The sequence below is a fragment of the Crassostrea angulata genome, chromosome 8 (genome assembly GCF_025612915.1).
Source record: "Crassostrea angulata isolate pt1a10 chromosome 8, ASM2561291v2, whole genome shotgun sequence".
NCBI lineage: Eukaryota > Metazoa > Mollusca > Bivalvia > Ostreida > Ostreidae > Magallana > Magallana angulata.
The window spans coordinates 42254073-42277094 of NC_069118.1; the positions used below are offsets into that span (position 1 = coordinate 42254073).

The 23022-nt window shown below is 31.7% G+C and overlaps 1 protein-coding gene across 4 annotated transcripts in view; it reads right to left on the reverse strand.

Annotated features, from left to right (window-relative positions):
• The window catches only part of LOC128158623 (inhibitor of nuclear factor kappa-B kinase subunit epsilon-like), a 37504-nt gene extending 15078 nt beyond the window's left edge, over positions 1-22426 (reverse strand). The window contains exons 1-18 of one of the 4 annotated variants that reach the window (XM_052821549.1): positions 22248-22426; positions 21657-21785; positions 21013-21142; positions 20149-20239; positions 19958-20048; positions 19545-19702; positions 19091-19201; positions 18209-18388; positions 16644-16870; positions 15965-16121; positions 15309-15474; positions 14589-14698; positions 13518-13634; positions 13027-13125; positions 12175-12268; positions 11569-11651; positions 11061-11132; positions 10097-10785 (exon numbers count right to left, since the gene is read on the reverse strand). In XM_052821549.1, coding sequence (XP_052677509.1) covers positions 10734-10785; positions 11061-11132; positions 11569-11651; positions 12175-12268; positions 13027-13125; positions 13518-13634; positions 14589-14698; positions 15309-15474; positions 15965-16121; positions 16644-16870; positions 18209-18388; positions 19091-19201; positions 19545-19702; positions 19958-20048; positions 20149-20239; positions 21013-21142; positions 21657-21785; positions 22248-22343 — 2163 coding nt within the window. In that variant the 5' untranslated portion in view covers positions 22344-22426 and the 3' untranslated portion in view covers positions 10097-10733. Of the gene's footprint in view, positions 1-10096; positions 10786-11060; positions 11133-11568; positions 11652-12174; positions 12269-13026; positions 13126-13517; positions 13635-14588; positions 14699-15308; positions 15475-15964; positions 16122-16643; positions 16871-18208; positions 18389-19090; positions 19202-19544; positions 19703-19957; positions 20049-20148; positions 20240-21012; positions 21143-21656; positions 21786-22247 lie in introns of those variants that run through there. The other 3 variants (XM_052821551.1, XM_052821550.1, XM_052821552.1) reach the window with 3 other exon arrangements.
• Between the last annotated feature and the right edge of the window lie 596 nt (positions 22427-23022).

Below are 23022 nucleotides of genomic sequence, written 5' to 3' on the forward strand. Positions count from 1 at the left end.
AATAGTAATGTACTACACGTATCTGTACATTTTCATTATGTTTATTCTAATAATGCGCTATTTGATTTACTTTTACATCAACCTATTAGTGAATGATAGTTTAATATCAAGCGCACAAATTCCGATTTTTAAAATAGCTTGTAATGCATCTCAAAAAGTTTAAAACAATAGCCTGTGGTTGCCCTACGTACATGCAAATGAGAAATTTGCAAGCAAAAGTAAAATTCGTCGTTCAAGGTAGTAAACGATTTTCTGAGATTGTAGTCTGTCTTGGTTATAACTTATTTGTGTTATCAGATAAGTTTGTTGCACAAATGATACTTGAATTCATTGAATGCTTTCTCCAAAAATGTTTCCATATTTTTTTAACGTTGATGTTGATAGACAGTATATTTAATCGTATTTATGGTCAAAATGAATGATCGGAAAATTTATAATTATACACTTTTTTATTTTGAAAATGTTAGAATCACATCTGCGCCCTATATACATACTTCGTGACAGAGGTTGACGGAAAGCAATCAAACTCCTAGAAATGCAAAGAATAAGCAAACCACAAATTCAAGGAGTGGGCATGTACAAATTTGCCGCAACTGGAGGACGCGCCCCGCAATCCAAAAGAGGAAAACTAAAGTCAAGGAAATAAGACTTAACAAACAAAACGCAGGTGAACAGGACCCCGGGGGAATGCGTGTGCATTAGTGTAAGTACTAGATTAAAGGGTAGTCTTGGATTGGATGAATTTTCCGTGTGCTGAATTTAATTGCAGTTAAGCATTAAAAGTCATATTTCAATGTTTCGCATGTTGCGAGTCTCATAGTTATATTGCGATTGACAACATTATTTCATATTTTAATACACTGTATGATAATTCACTCGCTGTTGACATTGAAGTTAACAAGTGCCGTCTTTCTTTCTTTTTTTGTAATTAGTGTTAAAAAAAATTGACATATATATATATATATATATATATATATATATATATATATATATATATATATATATATATATATATATATATATATATTATTATTACATATTAGGTTAGTTACTGACTCACTACGGAAATATATTGGGTTGATCAATCTCATAGATGGCGAGGTGAAGCCAAGCCGTCTATGAGATTGATCAACCCAATATATTTCCATAGTGAGTCAGTAACTAACCTAATAAGTGTTTTGTTTTCCCGAGGACCATGTATTTATTCACAAATAGCGATGATCAACGCAAAGCCATGTACAAGATTCCTAACATCTCGTTCAAATAAACTTATTAAAACTCTTCAAAATTTTCAATCTCACTTTTCAAATACTTTTTAAAAATCTTTGCTTCACCCATGTTTACTTGCAATGTTCTGTTGCTATTCAATTTTAAATGCTTTCTCCCTTTCCTCTGCAGAGATTTGAGCAAATTTTTTTGCCATTTTGTTCTGCTCCAGACAAAACAATGTGACCTCAATATTCTAAGGGCCATTACTCTAATTTTAACGAATTTCAAAGGGCAATTACTCTAAATACTTTAAGAACTTACGGTATGCAGTTTATGAATTAAATACTATGAAATGTCGAAATGAGTAAGCGAAGCGTCCGGCTATGACGGCCATATTGCCTAATATTATTTCTCATCGAACAAATAGATATATGAGGCAATCACGTGCTATGAATGAAATTGTGACATTTCAGTTTAAGGGAAAACAAATATATATATATAAATATATATATATATATATATATATATATATATATATATATATATATATATATATATATATATATATATATATATATATATATATATATATATATAACACTTGTTGTTGTTTCTTTGATTTAGGATCTAAAGAGTGCATAATGCTAAACAATGAACATACAGTCTGTTTAGAAATATGCTTTTCCAATGCTAATATCGAACATTGTCCAAATGATATGTCTTTCTTCACACAATTGATATTTGCGTCATGACACTTATCTGGAAATATGAACAAAAAATGAGACATTTTGGATTTACTATATCTTGAGATAGTAATTGAGTAGTAAGGTGTATCTGTTGATCGAATAATATTTCTAATCAGGACTTCATTTAAGAAAAAATAAACAATGCGCATGTTATTTATAAGATTTAATACTCTATATCTATATTCATATTTCTGCCTATGCATTATGCCTGAAAAAAGGGAAATCGGAAATTACTAGGTGTTGCTATCAATGTTATCCTTTTTAAAGATTTTCAAATCATGGTGTGATTGATATTTACGTTTCCATGCATACATGAAAGGTTTTAAAATAGTTAAGTTACTCAAGTCCTCAAAAATGTTTTACTCATGCATATAATATGAGATGTCCAATTCATTAGGGTGATCTTTTGTTAACTGTACGACTGGTCCACATTTCCGTACTGGGTGGAAAATATATAGTAGCTTCCATAGATTTATGTGCTACGATTCACTTTTTTAACATAGCTAACTTTCTCTTTATTTTGCCTTCTTAAACGGAAAATACATTTTCCAAAATTAACTACATGTATTGAATATATTTAGTGCATTAAAAATTTCCAAATCACTGCACTGTTTAAAAAATGATATGCTACATTTTTAACGTAACACAAATTCAGGAATCCAACATCGATGAATTAATATTTTTTCATTATTATAAAACTCCCCATATTAAAGGTTTTTAAGGTTCAAATCATTTATTTTAGTAAAACAATGCATATAGTTGTCAACAGAAAGTATCCTACATTTGAATGTATCATATCTTTATTTCAGATGTATTTATGGGGAAAACAATACAACTTTAAGTAGATAAGCCGTTATAATGTTTATACTTTTATCACAACCCTTGTGATAAAAATAAATTGTTTTATTTTCCAACATGGAGATATCAGATTTCATATGCGAGATAAAAATCAAGTAGTAAAGCGTACTTGTTGACTGAATAATAGTTGTCCATTTTTATAAGTTAGTGAACTACACATTCATGTACATGTATACCTATATACAATAGTTAACATCCTAAAATGTTTATAGGGACTCCTTATTTAAAAAAAAAAACCCACAATGCATGCATTATTCCGAAATGTTGTACATTTATAATCATTCACCGTTTTATCATGCTTATCATGGAAAAGTAGAAAATGGATAAATTACCAAATTCTCCTATTGATGAGATTCTAAATTAGGATCGACAAACTACTGTGTTAAAGACATCTACTTACTGATGCATAAAATAAATGTTAAAAAACATTACTTTTGCTCGGGGCTGATAAACCTGAACCTGAAATATTCACAAGTAGTTCGGAAGTAAAGTAGCGGTCGTAAGTGCGTATGTGCTTTGATTACAAACTTTCCCATTATTTCGCATTCTTGTTTAAATGGGAATTACCCTTTTCTAAAAATAAGCTACATGTATATGTTAAGCGTATAAGGAATAAAAATGCCATTGCACTATTCTAAAAATAATATCTTAGACTCTTTATCTAACACAAATTCAGAAACAAATATTATCATACAAAATTCTTTTTCTGTTTAAACGCTGCTCATGTGTTTACAATCAATTTTCCCCAACAAATAAGACAATGCATCTATGTGTCACCATAGTAAACATAGAGTGCCTTAATTGCTGTTGAAGATATACTGTATTACAGTTCTTTTTGGTGCTTTTGGGTTTATCCATGAGGGTTATAAGGTAGATTCAGCCTTAATGATGTTTAATTTTTTTTGAAAATTCCCCTTGTGAAAAGAACACTAATTTTAAAGGTTTGTTAAAACGACCCCTGCCTGGTAAACCAAAAACTCGATGTTACCACCACAGAGGCAACAATTTCTAAACGCGTTCTTTCAATATATGCAGCCGTACTGTATACAAGATGATTTGGAAAAAGACAGTTATTGAAATATTCTATCAATATTCAATATGAAGATCACGTGATGCCTAAAGACTTTTTTGTCATTTGAAAGCGGATCACAATTTTTCTATAATATATCCATTCGATAATTCAATAATCTATGGAATTGTAAAAGTTATTTTAAGTTACTAGTATTAAATTTGTATTTTTAACATGCGTAAAAGCCAATATATGTCAATGTCATTTAAGATTAATACAGGATTGCGTGATTGAAATTTCTTTAAACCCAATTAATTTATCTATATATTTAAATCAAATTGACAGTTGAGAGTGTAAGATGAATTCGACTTTGAACCGAGTAAATTCATTATTACGCTATCAGATATATACGACTTGAAGACTTTGTTTGGTTGTATTTAATTGTTTAAATTTGGCAGTTTATATATAACTATTTATATTCTGTATTCATAAACCAGACAAAGCTTTTTCCCTCTGGGCGGGCACACGAACAGTTTTAAGTCAAGACAACTTTTGACATATGCATTTGTAATGTAACTTTTGATTGGTCAATATTTCTGAAAAGTACGGGATATATCAGTAAAACATAGTTAAACAAATATGCTACAGGTACATGCATCTCAGTTCTCAGTTTGCATTTTGAAAATCAACTGGTATAACTGATCAAGGTAAGAAACGATTTTTTAGCGTTTATCTGTAAATTCAAGTTTTGATTATAACTAAATTGTATCTGGCAAATATTTCAGATGAGTTTGTTGCAAAAATGATGTTTGAATTTCCCTAACACATGTTTTCAAAATGTTTTCATTTTCATTATTTTTAATGTTAATGAACATATATGTATATTGTAATTATATTAATGAACGAAATTAATGATGAATCGAGAGGTTTGAACGCTTAAAAGATTATATTCTGTAAAAAATGATAGAATGTCATCTTTATCTTTTATATAGGTACGTTTTGGTTTTGCAAAAAGACACCAACAGATTTCTGCAAAATGCCTGCTCGCATGAGTATGACAGCTATTGAAAGACTACGCATGTTTACGGTTGGTGCTACTAGGAGACGCACCCAACAACCAAGGAGAAAAAAACAGAGAGGAATAGTCCGTAAAAAAAATACAACAAAAGTCCAAAGACGCAGGAAAACAAAACCTCCTGTCGATAAGAGACAGATAGATGCATTAGTGTGAGTACCATATAAAAACATAAATTTTATTCTTTGTGCAATTTAAATATAGTATTATTTCATATCATTAGAATAAGTTCAGTGATTGAATCAAGGCCTTGGATTATGTAAATTGCTCTCTTTTTAAAATAAATAGTCACAAACTTTTTGGAAAAAACTTTTTTCAGTGTTTTGCATACATAAGAAAACTCGTAAATCTAATTTATGACAAGTATATGCTTTGCTTTACTATATGATTTATTAGTTTTTCACATTGAATCTTAGAATTATTTTTTTTTTTTGGCATCTTTAGAGAATTGTATGCTCTTGCGATTGCAACGGGAACGCGACGATAAGAACAACACAGAGTCTAGGACAATTAAGAAATCAGAACGATTATGTTTTAGACGGAATCAAGCAATGTTATATATGTTCAATATTTCGTTTTGCTTAATAAATTCGTATATCTGCATTAATGAAATTTTCTATAACCAATAAAATTCAATGAAAATATATTGCTTGTTTTTGTTCTTTTTACCTAAGATTTTTAGAATGCGTACTGGAATCAAACAACGAAGAAACAATTTATCTGTGTTTTTTCCCGTTTCGTTTGGGGATATGATATTCGAATGAAACATACAATTGGCACATGTCAGATTCACTGGTTGACTTATCAAATGATAATTCTCTACAAGTACAATATTTATAGACGATTGAACTATACGTTACGTATGATGATTAACAACGTTTTTTTTTTTTCGTTAGGATCCCATTTTATATATACTTGCTTGGTTCGAGGTTGTACGGTTACATCCTCATTGTCATTCTTCTGTTTTCTTCTGTTTTATGTCATGTAATAAAAAGTGGGAAATCCGGAAATTTCCAAATTTTCCTACTAATGTAATTCTAAGACAGATAAAATAATTGTATGAAATCAACTAATGTTAAAATAGCCTCTGAAAGTTGAATTGTGCTTCCTTATGGTTCGACGAATCCGACACATCAGGTTTAGCTTAAAATATAATTTTCTCTAGACTGGCACACATTCAAGTCATTTTTATCAAATTGAAAAAAAATCATTGAATGTAGATCGTCTTTATATACAAGTACATCTGATATGATCTTATTAAATGGCGGTGCGTTTAGAAAAAGGAAACAGTATTAATTTTACTAAACGTTAGAATGAATTCAATTATTTTACTGTTACCTTATACCTGTGTGATTCCTATTTCAGGATTTATCTATTTTAATAACTACTACGTGAGACAGTCTTAGATCAATTTTAGATGGTTTTTTAAATCGTTAGTTTTTGAAATCTTGATTACATAACGCATTTTTTATATTTTGTTTATTGGTGCAAATTTAATCCAAGGCTGATAAAATAATTCTTATTATGAATATCAGCAAGTACAAAGAGGGTAAAATGAGCAACAAAAGATTCGAACAAGACGGTACAAGGGCATTTTAGTAAATGTGAACAAAAACCACAATTGTTCGAATTATCCAAGTTGTTGGGGTTTGAAAGAGATCTATTTTTTTAAACTGGAAAAGAAAATCACGAATGCATTCTTTATATTAATTTTATCTTTTTATACATTTTTCATTGCATGTATATCTGGGTAGCTTTCTATATTCTTATATAGAGCTCTCCATTTAAAGGAGATCAATGCAGTCTGAAAATGGACATGACCATGGAGCCCAATTAAATAGGTCATGAAGCTTCTGTCATTTATCGTATACATGTGTATATGAGAGATGATTTTACAAGTCTTTGTATAGCAATACTATAGTATCTGAGATGTTTAGGGTGCTTTTCCTGACAACAACAATACGCTAACCCTATTATCAAGGATTTTGAGCAGCAAAAGGACACAACTAAATTCTTATCCGAATAAGAAACAAACACTCTTACGCAATCTTAATTTTCGATAAAGTTCTTGGAGTCAGTTGAAGCTGCAATATTGATGTTATTTGTACGAAGCATAAAATTATTTTTTTTGAAGAACCAAACAGGAGAACATTTGAATTCTTGATATATTCTAAATGATAAACATAAAATCAATTGACAATATATGTAGAGCCTTTATAATTTCTTTTTCCTCCCCTCCCCTCCCCCCCACCCCCCCCCCCCAACACTTTTTCAATTCTTTTTACTGTTTGTCATTTTTTTAGATGGGTCTGACTAGCCCTCCACTTTTATATAACACATTTAGATTTGAATAAACTATTCAATATGGACAGAGTTAGAAGGATTTTTACGTATTCGTTAGGTTTTTATTTGATCAATGTGTTGATGATTAGTTTGACTTTAAATACATAAATAAAAAAACCATTTGTGAATGAAAATAGAACGATGTCTGAAATCTCAAAAATTACATTTTGACAAAGGACACTAACAAAAGAATCCTTAGGAATGCCACATTACCGCATGGTTATATTAATATTTTAGAATTCTTTATATTGAGGACTCAGTGGACTATGAAAGAAGGAAAACCGATACGACGCAATTTACAAACAATTAAAATGAAACCGGAACAACCAACCGTATTTAAAACAGATGCACTGATACATTGTAAGACGCAGTGACACTGTAGCCAAGACACTGTGTTGTCTATAAAAGGAGGAATGCAGATTTTTAAGATTAAATTCTATTTGCCGCTTGCTTTCTAAATTTGATACTACGATGACATGAAGAATTGCTAGATAGATAAGTGTTTGACACAAGTCCTGAGATTTGTTTAAAACTGTCTTGATATTGAGAGTATTAGCAATGGACATGCTTGTTGCATTATATCTTCAATATGAACTTGTGGAACGGCGCCGTGAGTTAAATTAAATCTTAACTCATTAAATTTTTTTTCGTTTGACAATCGCCATCCTTAATTCATATTATTGATATAAGAAGTTAAAAACTGTTCTTAGGAGCACCCAAATAAAAATAGTAGTACTATGACACAATGGTTTTTCCCTGATCGAGGCAGTAAGAGCACCTATCGGTCCATCATTGGATTTGGTGTCTTGAAGCCAATAATGAAGCTACAGAATAGATTTTAACATGTACCAAACACACCCTTACCATGAAATATCTATCTAAGTAGAAATAAGCCAAACATATGAACATGTAAAATAAATGTTTAATGTTTTTCTAACTGCAAATCTTGGGCTGTGGGAACTAATTTTTAATATTTTTTTCTTTGGACATATTAAACCTTCATTTCACAATTGCATTAAAATCATACAGTCTTTTTTGAATCAAATATGAATAGTACATACAGTAAGAACATTTTTATATTAATAAATCGGTGCAACGTCTGTGACGTCTTTTTTTAAATTTTGATGTACAGTAGCCTTGCCCTTGCAAGGAAAACACAAAGCGCTGCTTTTTGTGCTAAAAATAAGAACGTCTCACGGTATTTATCGGGTAGTGTAGGGGTTTTCCTTGTTATGAAAGCGGGCAATGGCAGGGCCTTGACCTATAAATGAGGTATGCAAATTGTGACTGTTCCGCAGGTACATGACTGTACATAATATCGATACTGCAAGTGCTTGTTTTTACGATACGCTTCTTGAAGTTATGAATTAACAATGGTACAGGCACGTAGCATCGGGGGGGGGGGGGGGGGGGGGGGGCAGGGAGGGGGGCCACCCCCCCCCCCTCCACTTTTTCTCGCAGCAACAATTTTTTAAAAATTTACATATATAAAAATGAATTATAATGGAGTTGGCCCCTCCACCTTTTTGGAAGTAAGTAAAAAATTGATATGAAAATAAGGAAATGAGGAGTCAAATTGAAGTTACCCCCCCCTCCCCCCCGACGGATTAGGAATTTCATGATTTGGAGGGGGAAACAATTTTGGTAGGGAAGAATTTTTTTTTGGAAGTATAGTTTAGTCTAACACCCCCCCCCCCCCCCCCCCCCCCCACAGAATAGGATTTTGAAGATTTTTTGAAACTTTTTTGCTTGTCAAGATTTTTTGGATGGGTCTGCCCCCCCCCCCCCCTTTCAAAAACAATGCTACATGCCTGTGGTAACAGCATATACTGTCATATTATATATCACTGAACTGTTCTATAATTCAGGCAATAAAATCTAGGGCTTTCTCATTTAAACTGAACTACATGCATGCTGTCAGTGTACAACAGATAGCTTGTATGAAACCGTTTTCGATTGTTTAGAATTTTAAACGAAAAAAAATATTCATCAATCAAATCTTTTTTCACTTATACATATTCTCTGAGGATTTTGTTACAATGAAAGAGGCTTTGTAAATTTATTTTTCATGCATGTTTTTTGTCAACGTTTTTTTCTCGATCTGTAAAACATTACACTCTATTGTCTTATTAATCTCATAACTCTATCAATTTTTAATATCAATATACATAATAAGTTAAAAATTTCACTCATTCATATCTGCATCTTATTTCGAGAAGTAACTATATCAGCTCAAACCGATAGTACTAAAAAGGCTACAAGAATTTTGAAATATGGCCGGACAGCTAATCTATTTTCATTCGTAACAGATTAGCGGTCTCTATTTTCAAATTTTTATAGCTTTTCTAATACAATCAGTTAAAACCAATCGTTAGTGATCAAAAGTTAAAGTTAACTATCAACACTGATGACATCATACTGAAATAATCAAATATACTCAGTATGATATAATCAGATCAGTATTAATAATCGCGTACATACTTGTATCAATGTTATTGTTTTGTCCTTGTTTTTATTTTGTTTTGTTTTTTTAAGTAAGAATTTTTTTATGAATGTATCTAAAAGAATTTGGAAATAATTCGTAGCCCGTTAACTTCTAATTTCCAATTCCGTCAATCACAGATAATACGATTAATGGCTTTGGGATTATCAAATATTAAATTATGTAACATTATTATTTTTAGAAGCCATTTTGTTATTTTTGTTGAAAATAACAAATAAATAACTCGGGCTCCTTTATATATATATATATATATATATATATATATATATATATATATAGGTTAAAAAAGTTATTAACAAATTCAATAATTCTTATGAATAATATATATTTATTCAAAGGAACAATAACAATTCAGGTATAAAGTGTTAATTAAAAAAAATTTATTGCTCTCTGTCATCTGTAAAATATTTAACACATGTAAAATATATATTAAATTCAATTAATAAACAAATTTCACAATAATCTGAATAAGAATTTTTTTTCAAAACACATTTACATGTTCATCTACAGTGTTCATTTATTAAGAAAAGAATTTATAGACTATTCAAAAAATGTATGTCATTCATTTCAGACGAAACAGAGTTTCGTAAACAAAACTGTACTATACAGAGTCAGAAATAACAACCATTAATAGATAACAAAATGTTTGGTTCTATTTTGCATTAATTAAAAGATTTTGGATTAAAATGTCTTTTGTGCTTAAGAATAAGGGATTTGACTACAATTAAACAGAATATTTTTTTCAAAAAATGTCTGAATTTTTACATGATCATACTTGTAAGTTGCCCCTGAAACCATTCCAACATATTGATCCCTAAGCGCTTATAAAATTACAATTTAAAAACAGGCATAGTAAATCACATAACAATTTTTAAAAAATATAATCAACAAAAAAAACAAAACATAAAAATAAATGAATACAAATTAAAATCTTGTCTTTGGTCTTTTATAACAATGGAACAGCTCTGCTGTAGTTCATATAGTGAAAGTTTAGTCTGATAAATCACAGTCCTCCAAATCATCCAGCATCAGGGACGACAAACTGTAAAGAACAACGCGTACACTTACTGATCAATACAATAATGACTGTGTGCTTATAAATGTGATATATATTTGCTGTAGAATCAACACCCATTAAAAAAACCACTACCTCTGTTATGCATTGTATACTGAACTTATAAAATGCACCAGTACAGTATATATCTAACAGACACAAAAAACATGGAGATAGAAAATATGCAGACAGGCAAAAAGGACACATAGACAGATAGGCGGGCAGAGAGATAGACAGACAGACAAGATATGTATACAACAAACCTTTCCATATGGATTCGGGACTCCTGTGCTATCTGTTTGGACTCACTCATGTCTTGACTAATGACATTGACCCTACAAGAAGAACACATGTACATGCAGTTGAATAGAAAGGAAGAGAAAAAAGGATGAACCGTTCAAAGAAAATGGGGGAATGGAACATGATACATGTAACTAACCTAGTACCAGGGCCATTAAAAATTTGTCAAACTCACTTTTGATCTTAGTCTCTCTTTTATAAAAGGAATATAGAGCAGAAAAGTGAGACAGAGATCAAAAGTGAGTTAATCTTAGTTTAAAAGCACCTATGAATCAAGAGTGAAAAAGGCGTGAACCCAAACTCCTGTTTTCTGATGTGTACATGCACGGTCAATAGACAAATACATTCAATATGAAACATGATCACCATTATGCATGTAGATTGTACAGTAAAGATTCTTTGATGGAAAAGTTAAAGTCTAACCACAAAAAGATGGAATGATATTAACTAAATGTTAAACATGCACGTTACCTTGTTTTGACCTGTTCTGCCAGTTGTCTTTGCTTCATGGAGGGTTTCTTTACTGACGACAGAATGGGGTCTTTTTTTAATACCTGTTCAATTGAAATCATAGAATTAAGCAATTTTCTGAAAATCAAATAACTTTTCAGTTCTACATGTACACCAGCTGACTCAACTTTATAAATCAAACAATCAATTTGGTATTCACTTGACTAGTATTATTAAAAATTCTCTCTAGATTTTAAATATGTATAGGTATTACAATTAATGGTTCCAATTAAAAAAGTCTTTGTTTTCAATTTATCATGCTTTATATAGTTCTATAAAATACTGTGACACCAGTTTTACCATTCAGTATTTTTTTTTAAATACTGTAAATTTCTAATCAAACGCGTGGAGTTAATGTTCGCTTAAAATCATAAGAAGCACATCTCGCGGATTTAAAAATCTTAAATTGCTTTCATTTTTCAGAGAGATGTAATCCATTTGGAATTATAAAAACAATTCAGCATTCGTAATTGTATATTCTCGCAATTTAATGAAAACCATAAAATCACGTTATTAAGTACTCGCGTAAAATAAGGCATGTAGTACGTACAGTACACTTGTTCATACCTTGACGTAAGAGACGTATTCTTGTAGTTGCCTTGACACTTCCATCGTGGCAGCATCAACTTTCTCATGCATCTCTATCACCTTTATATAAGCACTGTTTCATATGCAAAACAAAATAAAGCATTAATTATAGAACCATTTTAACAAGACCTTGGACTTTCGTTAGGACGTAACTATCTATTTCTTGCATCAAAACAAGTTGAAAATGATGCTGGTTTCAAGTGAAATAAACACAGATTGCTTAAAAGCCAGACAAATCTTGTTGATTTCAAAGAGCCATGACTGAGTGGCCTTCAGTGACATATAAAGTCAAGCCTACATATATGTCATATTGCTGTTTGACACAACTACAAAAAGTCCAAGCTCTTGATAAAATGGTTCTTATTTAATACAAAATTTATCAATTAATGTTTATCCTTATTGTAATTTTGTCCGATTCATTCTCTCATTGCCAATAGACAAATGCTCAATGATACTGATAGTTATATCCTTTTAATGATATACATATACAAATGCATCAAGGGGAAAGTAAAAAATCTAGGAAAAATTCTTTTCCAATTAGATAGCTATTCAACACTAAGGGAAAGTAACTCTGTATACATAGTGGAAAATGTCCTCTGTTATGCAGATTTTCATGAAAAAATCTCAAATAAATTTCACTTTTTGGTATGCTATAAATCATGCAATTGGCATCTTTGAGTATATTACAATGTTCAAAACTAAACTAGAGAGTCTGAGTCCTTTTAATAACACTTCCAAAATATACTACAAGATGATCTTTATAAAAAATTTATTTTGTATTTTTAAGGGGGGGGGGGGTTGTTAGATTCTGAACTGGAAAAAAACCTTTACCTGTGCCATCTCTTGAATGAGGTAAAGGTTGAAGCCATGGAATGTTGAACTTTCTTTAGATAGGACACGGCTCTCTGATAGTGATACGTCATAGAGGTCCTGCCAGAAAACAATCACAAATTCTGTTTTTCAGTCCGTATAGTTTACATATATATTTCCACATACTTCAATACATGACTTACATGTGTAAAGAAGAACCCATCATTACTAACTGGGGTATTCACATAAAATAGAAGCCTATAATTTACATGTTGACTTGTTGATTTCATAATATACTGCAAAACTGTACAGGGGAATAACTCTCAGTTTAATTTTTAATTTAAATTTCAAAACAAAAGTAAAACTAAGTAAATTACCTATTCAAAATATGTAATTAAAAGAAGAAAAAACTCCTGCATGTAGCTTTAAATTTAATCATTTGACCCGAGAAACTAAAGATTTATGTATTTTTGCCTTATACATGTATACTGTAAAATTAATGTAACCCTCACTTGTCAAAACCGTATAGTTTCTTTTCGTGGTACGAGAGCCTCGGTGACTTCCTGTACTCTGAGAACTTCTGTAGAATGTCCGACATCTGACTACACGTCCGCTCGACACTGGACCTCCTGTAAAAATCAAAGAAACCACAAAAATCAAAGTCCTGAGATGATTGAGCTATTCTTGCATATTACTTGCATAATTATGTAATTTATAATACAGTGAAATAGTATTAAAACTAGTTTGAATTGCAAACCAAGATACCTGTCCAATGTGAATGTTTAGGTCACACACATAAATTTATACAGTGGATATTTATTAATCCAATCACAATTGTTTTTAACAAAATGGTCTAATTTTAGTTAGCAATCCAGATATTATCTTCCCAAGTCAAGGGTTTCTGATCCGCTCTACTCTACATAAACCCTTGACCGAAAAGACAACACATATGCGGGTTAACGATTATGCCATCTAGTGAGAGTACTCATTTTTAAACTTTTGTGACCTCTTGTTCTGACCAATCAGAGGATACTTTATAAACAGAAACAGTATAGCAATATAGCAATATGAACAAAATCAAATTCATAGAAAATATGGATTCACTCAGACTAAAAACTGATAACAGTAAGTCAAATACTTAGTACTATTCCGTCTCTTATTTATTTGACAACGGTTCAACATTGATCAATTCACAATTAACATCATTATTGAAACAACGTTTCTTATTGGATCATGCGAACTTGTATGACACCAACCAGCGTGCGAGGTTTCTGACCGCGTCAAACTCTGCCTATTCGGTCAAGGGTTTATGTAGAGCGAAGCGGATCAGAAACCCTTGACTTGGTAAGATGTCCAGATATATTAACGTAATGTCTTCATCATTGGCTACACAGTTTAACAACTCCACTATCTAATTGATATATTTACTAGATAAACTATAAAATAAAAGTATCAAAAGACTGAATTTGCTGCATTCTTTGGCTATCAAAGCTTGGTTATTAAAATATGTGTTCTATTTAATGTTTTGAAGGCCCAAATTTGATTTTTATGATCACATTCATTATGATAATAAATTTGCTTACAAGTTTTCCTGCTTAAAACAATCCATTAATCTGGTCCATTCTTCCAATTTTTTGTGTCTCTCTTTGCAATCGCCCAGTAAAGATGCGCAGGAATCCAATTTATTGTTTATCTGCAGAAACAAAGTAAGAAAATTTGATAAAAAGAAGTAATAATTAATAAAACAAGTCTGCCTTATGCTTGACTCAAACTAGTTCATCTGTAATACATAGAATACTGTAAACCAATTCATATTCGCAGCGCCTTTATTTCGCGATTAACTACCGATAAACTGGATTCGCCACGACTAGTGTTTGCGACCAAGCCTTATCCAAACCTGTATTGTAATAAAAACTACTGACAAAGGATTGGTTCGCGGTGAGAAATATTCGCAACTACAAGGCTCTCGCTAACCTCGCAAAAATTTCTGGGACATGAACGAAAGTTGGTTAACTTTACAGTTTCGTTAAAAAAATGGATGATATGTAACTGGTACTGTATACAAAGTACATGTACCAGTGCAGGCCAGCAATAAAATATCATCAAGATTCAAAATACAGCCTCTATAATGTTGATATCATCGCTAACCTGTGTTTCTATGTATAACATTTTTATAATGACCACCTGAGTGCGGATATTTTTTGTTGTGGATTGGTTCTAAATAAGTCAAAAGTTGAAGCAAATACTATTTTTGTTTTACTGTATTTCCATTTAGATTATTTTTTGTACTATCAGAAACCAACTTGTTCAAACTTTTCCTCTGCAGCATGTCCATCCAGAGTAATGGTCGTAAATAACGTCGTAGATTTCATTTTGGCGCTGTCCACTATCTGCCTGATGTCACTGTAGCGATCCTCTATATTCTTCACACTGCTTTTCAAGGAGGAATATTTCTGTCGTGCGGCATATCTGACATGATAAACAAAAACTGTTCTAATTGTACAACTGATTTGCATGGGCGGTACCTATCGTTGGGTTTCTTATACCCTTTTATTTATTAATCAGCTGTTACAGTAGCTGTATTCAAAAATTTAAGAAATGAACCAAATGTATAGCATGCTAATATGTAACTACACCCTTATCACATTTTTAAAATAAATAAGGAGAGAATCTTAATAAAAAGTTGTTGACTTTTAAAATTTTAAAAAGATATTAGAAAAAAAGATATTTGCTGACATACTTAATAACAACAAATATGTAACTTGGCAAACTGATCATGGAAAGAATTTTCCTTAAATGCTAATACTTCTTTGGAATTTTTATTTAGCACTTGAACAACATGCATACTATGCCATGTATTTGAACCTCAATTGATGGTTGATATGGCTGTAAATTTTATGAAAAGAGAACATATCAAGAACTTTTTCATTGTGTATTGAATGAATGACAAAATAGGCACCTGCAGTCTCTTGATGATTTACTCAACAACCGACACGCTGACGCTGCCTGACTGATGGCTTTGAGAATCAGCGCGGTGGTACTACACATGGAGCGAGCCGCGCGGTAGTCGTCATCACGAGATGAACTGTCCTCACTCTCAAATTTAGGATTCAATTCTGCAAAAAAGTTAACAGTACCATATAAAGTGCATGTACTTATTGATAAATAATAGATTGATAGCTATTGCAGATTTTTAATAACTATAAATGTGAGGAATTAATATCTGCATATAATTTTTTAAAAAGCAACCCTTGCAGATTTTTAAATATCGCATTAATTATTTTTGGACAGTTCTGAACTATTAAAAATCATCACAATAGCAGAAGTTTAGTATTTGCTATCATATTGTCTAATGATTAGCATTTAACTTTGCTTATAAATTTCAAAATACTAGCATTAACAGGGAGACAAAAAAAATATCTGTTTTAAAAATTAAATTTAAACTGGTCAGTTAAGATTCTGATAAAAGTTTGTCTAATCGATTAAAAATTTGTTTTAAACAATGGGCCATTAAGGCTGTATCAAATTCCTTCTGATTGAGGTTTTAGAGAACAAAGACAGGTTTAATATGAACAAAAGCTAAAAGAAAGTTTAATTAATATTTAATATAAAATTGTCTTCAAATTTGGACACATTACCATTAACTAGGTTGACTATAGAGTCCACTGGTATCCTTGTAGTGAGCGAGGTCCCCTCTCTGAGAGGTAACACCACAATAGGCTCTTCTGCTGAGGTTACTGGATAGGACCTCACTGGCTCCTCCAGAGAAACAGATTCCTTGAGGTCCTGGTTGTGAAACATGAAGCATGGTGATTTAATGTGGGTGTAGGTCTGTTCCTGAACGCACTTCTGTAACTCCGAAAACCTGAAAAATACAATTATTTTTTTTCATATTAAAAATGTTATTAATTAATATAAAAAATGATTTTTGAGTAAGCTAGATACATTTGTTAACATTTAACTTTAACATTAAAAAAAAATATTATATCCTCTTTTAAATTAACTTCTTTTCATGTTTCAATACATATGTCAATTGTTAATATCTATTTGAATCATAAGGACAGACGTATCGAAATTTTCTTTTAACCAAATATAGAAAAGATGGTTGGTATTGCTAATACTAAACAAAAGCATTTACAGACAGTAGTGATGACTGTATATATTATATGATTGATTAATTCCTAAGTCTCTGATTGGCTCATATCCTACTATCTAGAAAAAACAGCACGGAGAACAATATAACATTTGATTTTTCCTACATTTGACTAAAAATAGATCATCCAATGAAACATCAAGTTTCTCAATTTGTTCGGCTATACCTTCAAACTAAAATGTTGCTTAATAACACTCACTTTAATATGTGTCTGTATAAATTTGTCGCTGAATCATATAATAATTAAAAAAAATTATTGCTGTTTTTTCTATAAATATGATAGCTCAGCTACCCTTGAAGTACAATATTCACCTCCGGCTCAGTGAATATTGTACTTTTCGGGTAGCTAAATCATTTTATTATACTTTCATGTTAAATACTGAAATCTGATTGGTTAAGACGCAGTTAATAATATTTACTATTACCCTCAGCGTTAGCAACGCACTTGGCAACGGGTAACATTAAAAAATGTTACATGCGCGAAAATTATGCGCGTACAGTTCGCTGTAGAATTCACGTTATTCCTATATAAAAGCAGTAAAATTTTCTTAAAAATTTTAAAAAAGACATTCAGTATAACAAAATAAATAGTGCCTGTTTGGGAGGATAACAGTTGAAATTGACACCCCTCGAAAACCACTGTCAACCTCCACTTCGCGTCGGTTGACAATGGTTTTCTCGGGGTGTCAATTTCAACTGTTACCCTCCCAAACAGGCACTATTTATATAGTATTGACCTCAAAAACAGCAATAATTATTGTTTAACATTTTACACAACAGACTCTGAGTTAAATATGATCAGCTTTACTTTGTCCATACTAATAACTAATTTAAAAGCTTTTAATAAAATTGTCTTATTATATTTTAATCATTTTCCAATTAACACAACGAAGTGATTAATTGCTTTGCATTTGGCATAAGTTCCATATATTTTTTTAAATAGAGAGAATGGACAAACTTTCCGAAAACACAGACAGTGGTATGAGCTGAAAACAACTAGCCTAGGCTAGAATTTACATCCTATAAACTTTCCGTATAGCTGGCTTATACCTGTGTGTTGGGTCCATATAAATATGATAGAGCTCTGAATCCACCACAGAGAAGAGGTAGAGTCTATGCTTCTGAAGGAGATCATCAGCGGCTACAAAGAATCCGTCAAATGTCCACATCCGATTGGCCTGACATTCCAGCAGACGAACCAAGAACTCTGTCAATGTATCTCTAAGGTATCTGTGTGTGGATAAAATTAAACACTGTTTGTGGATGAAATCAAACACTGTTGATGAAATTAAACACTGTTTGTGGATGAAATTAAACACTGTTTTTGGATGAAATTAAACACTGTTTGTGGATGAAATTAAACAGTTTGTGGATGAAATTAAACACTGTTTGTGGATGAAATTAAACACTGTTTAAGGCTGATCAGATGCACTTGTTTATTGTCTTAAATTCTATTTACTGTACACAGGATTCCAAAGTATTTGCCTCTGTTTTATTTTTTCCACTTTCACCCTCGTTGTTATTGGGAGAATTCATTTAATTAAGACTGAACAAATTCCAATGTCTCCAATTATATCTCTTCAAACACAAAAAATGCAACTGTGTCTGGGCAAATTCAAGACGGGTGAAAATTACACGGGGCGAAAATAGCCATGTATACAGTATTTGAGTAATATTAAGTTACATAATTGAGATTTTTCAACCCTATAACCAGTGTATTGGGAGATGATGTTGAATCAGTTAACGTTAAATCAGCAGTTGACAATGCAGTCACACATGTTATGACCTCTTAATATGCAGATTCTCAGAAAATAACTTGAACAATGAGTGATTTTACCTGATCCCCATGTTGGAAGAATACACATACATGTACATATTAAAGAGTCCTTGCTCTCACACAAATTCTATATAATAATTTAAAAATTGGCTTACTTTGATAGCCTGCAAGTTTTGGGCAACTCCTTGGACCAGATGATATCTCCAGTGGCAGATGTCTGTTCACCAGATATCACTCCCGGATCTTTATGAGATATCATTTGAAACCTGGAAATTTACAGGAAAAAAATACAAATCATTGACTACAGATATTAATCTAGTAAACAATCATGGCTTTCTTAGCAAAAGCTTTGGAGATGTCTAATGATATTTTTCGTGGTGGACATTGTATAATGTGGGATGAGAGTGATAGCTAGGGTGAAGACACTCTAAGATGTGGTGTGTATGGTAAGGGTTGGGGTATATTTTCTATTGGTAGTTACTAAAGGTGTGGGTGGGGGTAAAAGTATTTCCTAGTGATGGTCACTCTATACGGTGTCGGTGGGGGAGTGGGGGTATTCTTTATGCCTATCACTGTATGGGAGGGGGTGAGGGTATTATTACACCTTACATGGTATGTTTGTCCCCACGCCCATGGAATGGCTGAAATGGAACCTTCCCAGTGGCGGTGTGATAGAGTGTGGCTCCCAGACTCCACAAGTCCACAGAGATGTCAAACTCACGCGGTCTGTGGCGTTCAATGAAGGCCGCCTTGAAGATGTCCGGATGCTGAAATTTTTAATTATTTATCCGTCAAATACTGCATCTATAATACTAATAAAGAAAACGACCAGAAGGCATGCATTGATGTACAAGTAACTGCTTATTATAGACACTTTTAAGTCATGGTTCCAATCATTGCTTGTTGTTGTTTATAAGGTAGTTAAAAAGAGTACAAGAAAATGGATTTCAAGTGAAAATTGCAGTTTAATTTTTTAAATAAAAAATTTAGAGAACTCTATCATCAATATAAAATTTATTTACCAGGTATTCTTCTGTTCCAACTAAAGACTGGAAGAAATCTCCATCCTTGAGAGGTTTAGCTGTCCCGAAGTCAGACAGTTTGTAGACATAACTGTTTGTAAAAAAAATAATATGAAAATCTCCATATCTTATTCTAGCATCACCATCAAATACATCAGAGAGCCATATTTTTGGAATATTTTGTATCATACCTGCCGTCGTCTGCTATGCACACTAAGATGTTTCCGGGTTTTATATCACGATGGGAGAATCCATTTTGACGAAGGTGCTTCATGCCAGACACTGCAAAAATTTCAACAGTTACTGCATTTTTAAGAATTATAGTGTTATAAGATTTGGAACCATGCAGCAGTGAATGAAAACCTAATCATTAACTTTTTTGGCCTAATGAACATATACATAAGACATAATACAAATTTTCATATCATTTTAAAATAAATAAATGCACTTTTCAGTGCCATATCTTTGATACAATTAGATGTATCTAGAAAGCTAAAATCAAACACAGATTTATCCTACAAAATTATGAAATATTTTCTAACTCTCTCCCTTGTTTAAAATTTCAAGTAAAAATATTTCTGATCATAGATCTGACAAGGTTGCTTTTTCACTACTGTAATTATGTTGATTGAATACTTTTAAATGACAAAATAATTAATAATAGTACATACATGTAATTTAATTCTGGTTGTAACGCGCTTTCTGATTGGCTAAAAAATTATTTTATATCGTATAAAGAATGTTGCGTACGTCATAGTAAGACTAACGTCAAAAACGTATCAATATGCCTGACGTTACGTTTGAATTTTGTACAATTTTTTTGTCATTTTTAAGGAATGAATTCAATATTTATTTATTTAGTTTTATACATTATAAAATGGTTTGAAACCAGCTTATAAACCATTTTATATCGTATAAAACAAATACATATTGAATTAATTCCTTAAATAAAATTGTCTTTAACAAAAATGTGTACAGTAAAAATGCTTGTTTTGCCACTTTGTAAGTGCACTCTACAATGTAAAAACAGATAATTTGGTACCATGCATACACACCTAAATGACTAAAGAATCTGAGGTACTCTTCCTCTGGGAGACCAAAGGCATTGCTGGGCTCCCTTAGTACCTCCAACAGGTTCCCTTTCTCACACAGTTCCATCACTAGGATTGGTTTGGCACTCTCCTTCTGTTTAGGAAAAAAAACTACGAATTTGATAACTATGGGTCTTTGTTTTCTTACAACTAAATGATATTACTGTGTAGAAGATCATAGTTACATAGCGTGTGATGTGATTTTGACAGTTGCTTTTCTAAAGAAGAAACGATAGTGAATAGATTTGACTTTTAGAAGCAATTTTTACAATATTTTGATACAAACATTTACTTTCATCTATTAGGTTGACATCTATCTGCATTAATGAAATGAAAATTATATAGGATTTATCATGTCACATTTTTATTCTATTAAATTCTATAATTACATCAAGTGAAAAGCCACGTTAATAAAGTTAACTTGATTTTTGACATTTTTACTTGTTTGAGCATGAAATATAATGAAATGCTTTAAACACATTAATTGCAATAAAAGTGTGCAATATAAATTCACATTAAGTCTATCATAACAGGTTACTTGATCCAATATATGCCCATGATATATTCTAAGAATAACTTTAAGTACATGTATATTATTGTATACACACATCATACTCCAGTTGGTAGAACTTGGTGATGTTGGGGTGCTGGAGTTGGCGCATGGCCTCTACCTCCCTCTGGAGCTGCTGGGTGAAGCGCGAGTCACACAGCTTGAGGGCACAATGCTCCCCCGTAACCTGGAAGTAACAAAACATACTGGTTAAATTAATCCAAATAAAAAAAGGCTAATAATCATCCAAACTAGATTCGGCTATGCATATTCAAATGCCTACATGTACGATTTTAAGAGCATAATACAAAGGTACATGCCTAATAGCTTATATTTGGCATGAGAAACTATCAAAGGCTTAATTTTGTTTGATTTATCTATACACTATTACCATGTTTACAGTGAGGGATTGCTTACATTGTCAATTAAATTCTATTTATTGTATTGTAGTACATACAATTCTAAAAAAAAAAGTATTCGTTGAAATAGTTGTACAATGAATAAAAATTAAACAATGAAGATACATGTATTTATTCTTTTAAAGATAACTGAACCAGGCTAGTATGTACATGTACTATGTCTTAAAAACAGAGTTTAACTTAAGTTTCAAGTGAAACTGAAAGTAGAAATATTTAATATCTGCGTTTACCTTGTGTACACCTTTGTATACATCGCCAGTGGCACCACGCCCGATACATTCGTCTGTTTTATACACATAATTCTCAGTGGCACGATATGTGCTCATTTTTAACAAAATATCGCCTACTTTGGAAAACGTAACTTGTCCTCCATTTTTTCTCTCAAAGATCTTCAAGGGAAACAACTCTCACATCGGTAACGTCTATAAATATAACAAATGAAAAATCCCACGAATTTGCATGCGCGGATCTAGAGAGGGGATGGGGGAGGGGGTACCCCTTTACTCACCAGAAAAATCAGGCGTATTGAATTCACATTGTAAATAACTTATTGAATGTATTTCTTGGACACCCCCTTTTTATTAAAACATGGTATATAGTGACATATACGCATTACATACACAATGTTTACGTCAATCATTACTGTATTGTATTCATGTGTAAAGTCAAGGTTTTCTGCTATAACGCCTTCGTCAGCTAGATATCAACAGAATAGAGAAACACCGTGGATCTTTATCCTTGGTTGGCGATAACTAAAAAATGCTACACTTTTACCAATATAATATACATTCTAAACAGATGATTTTTTTTTAAAATTAAAATTATGAAAAAATATTTTCATCACCCCGTTTGGAAAATTCAAAGTTTAACATACACATGTAGTTAATTAACGAATATTTAATTATCCCCCCCCCAAAAAAAAAATTGAAATAAAATAAATAAATAATGACCCCCTCTTGAAAAAATTATGTGATCTGTACATACAATACTGTTTTATTTACCATG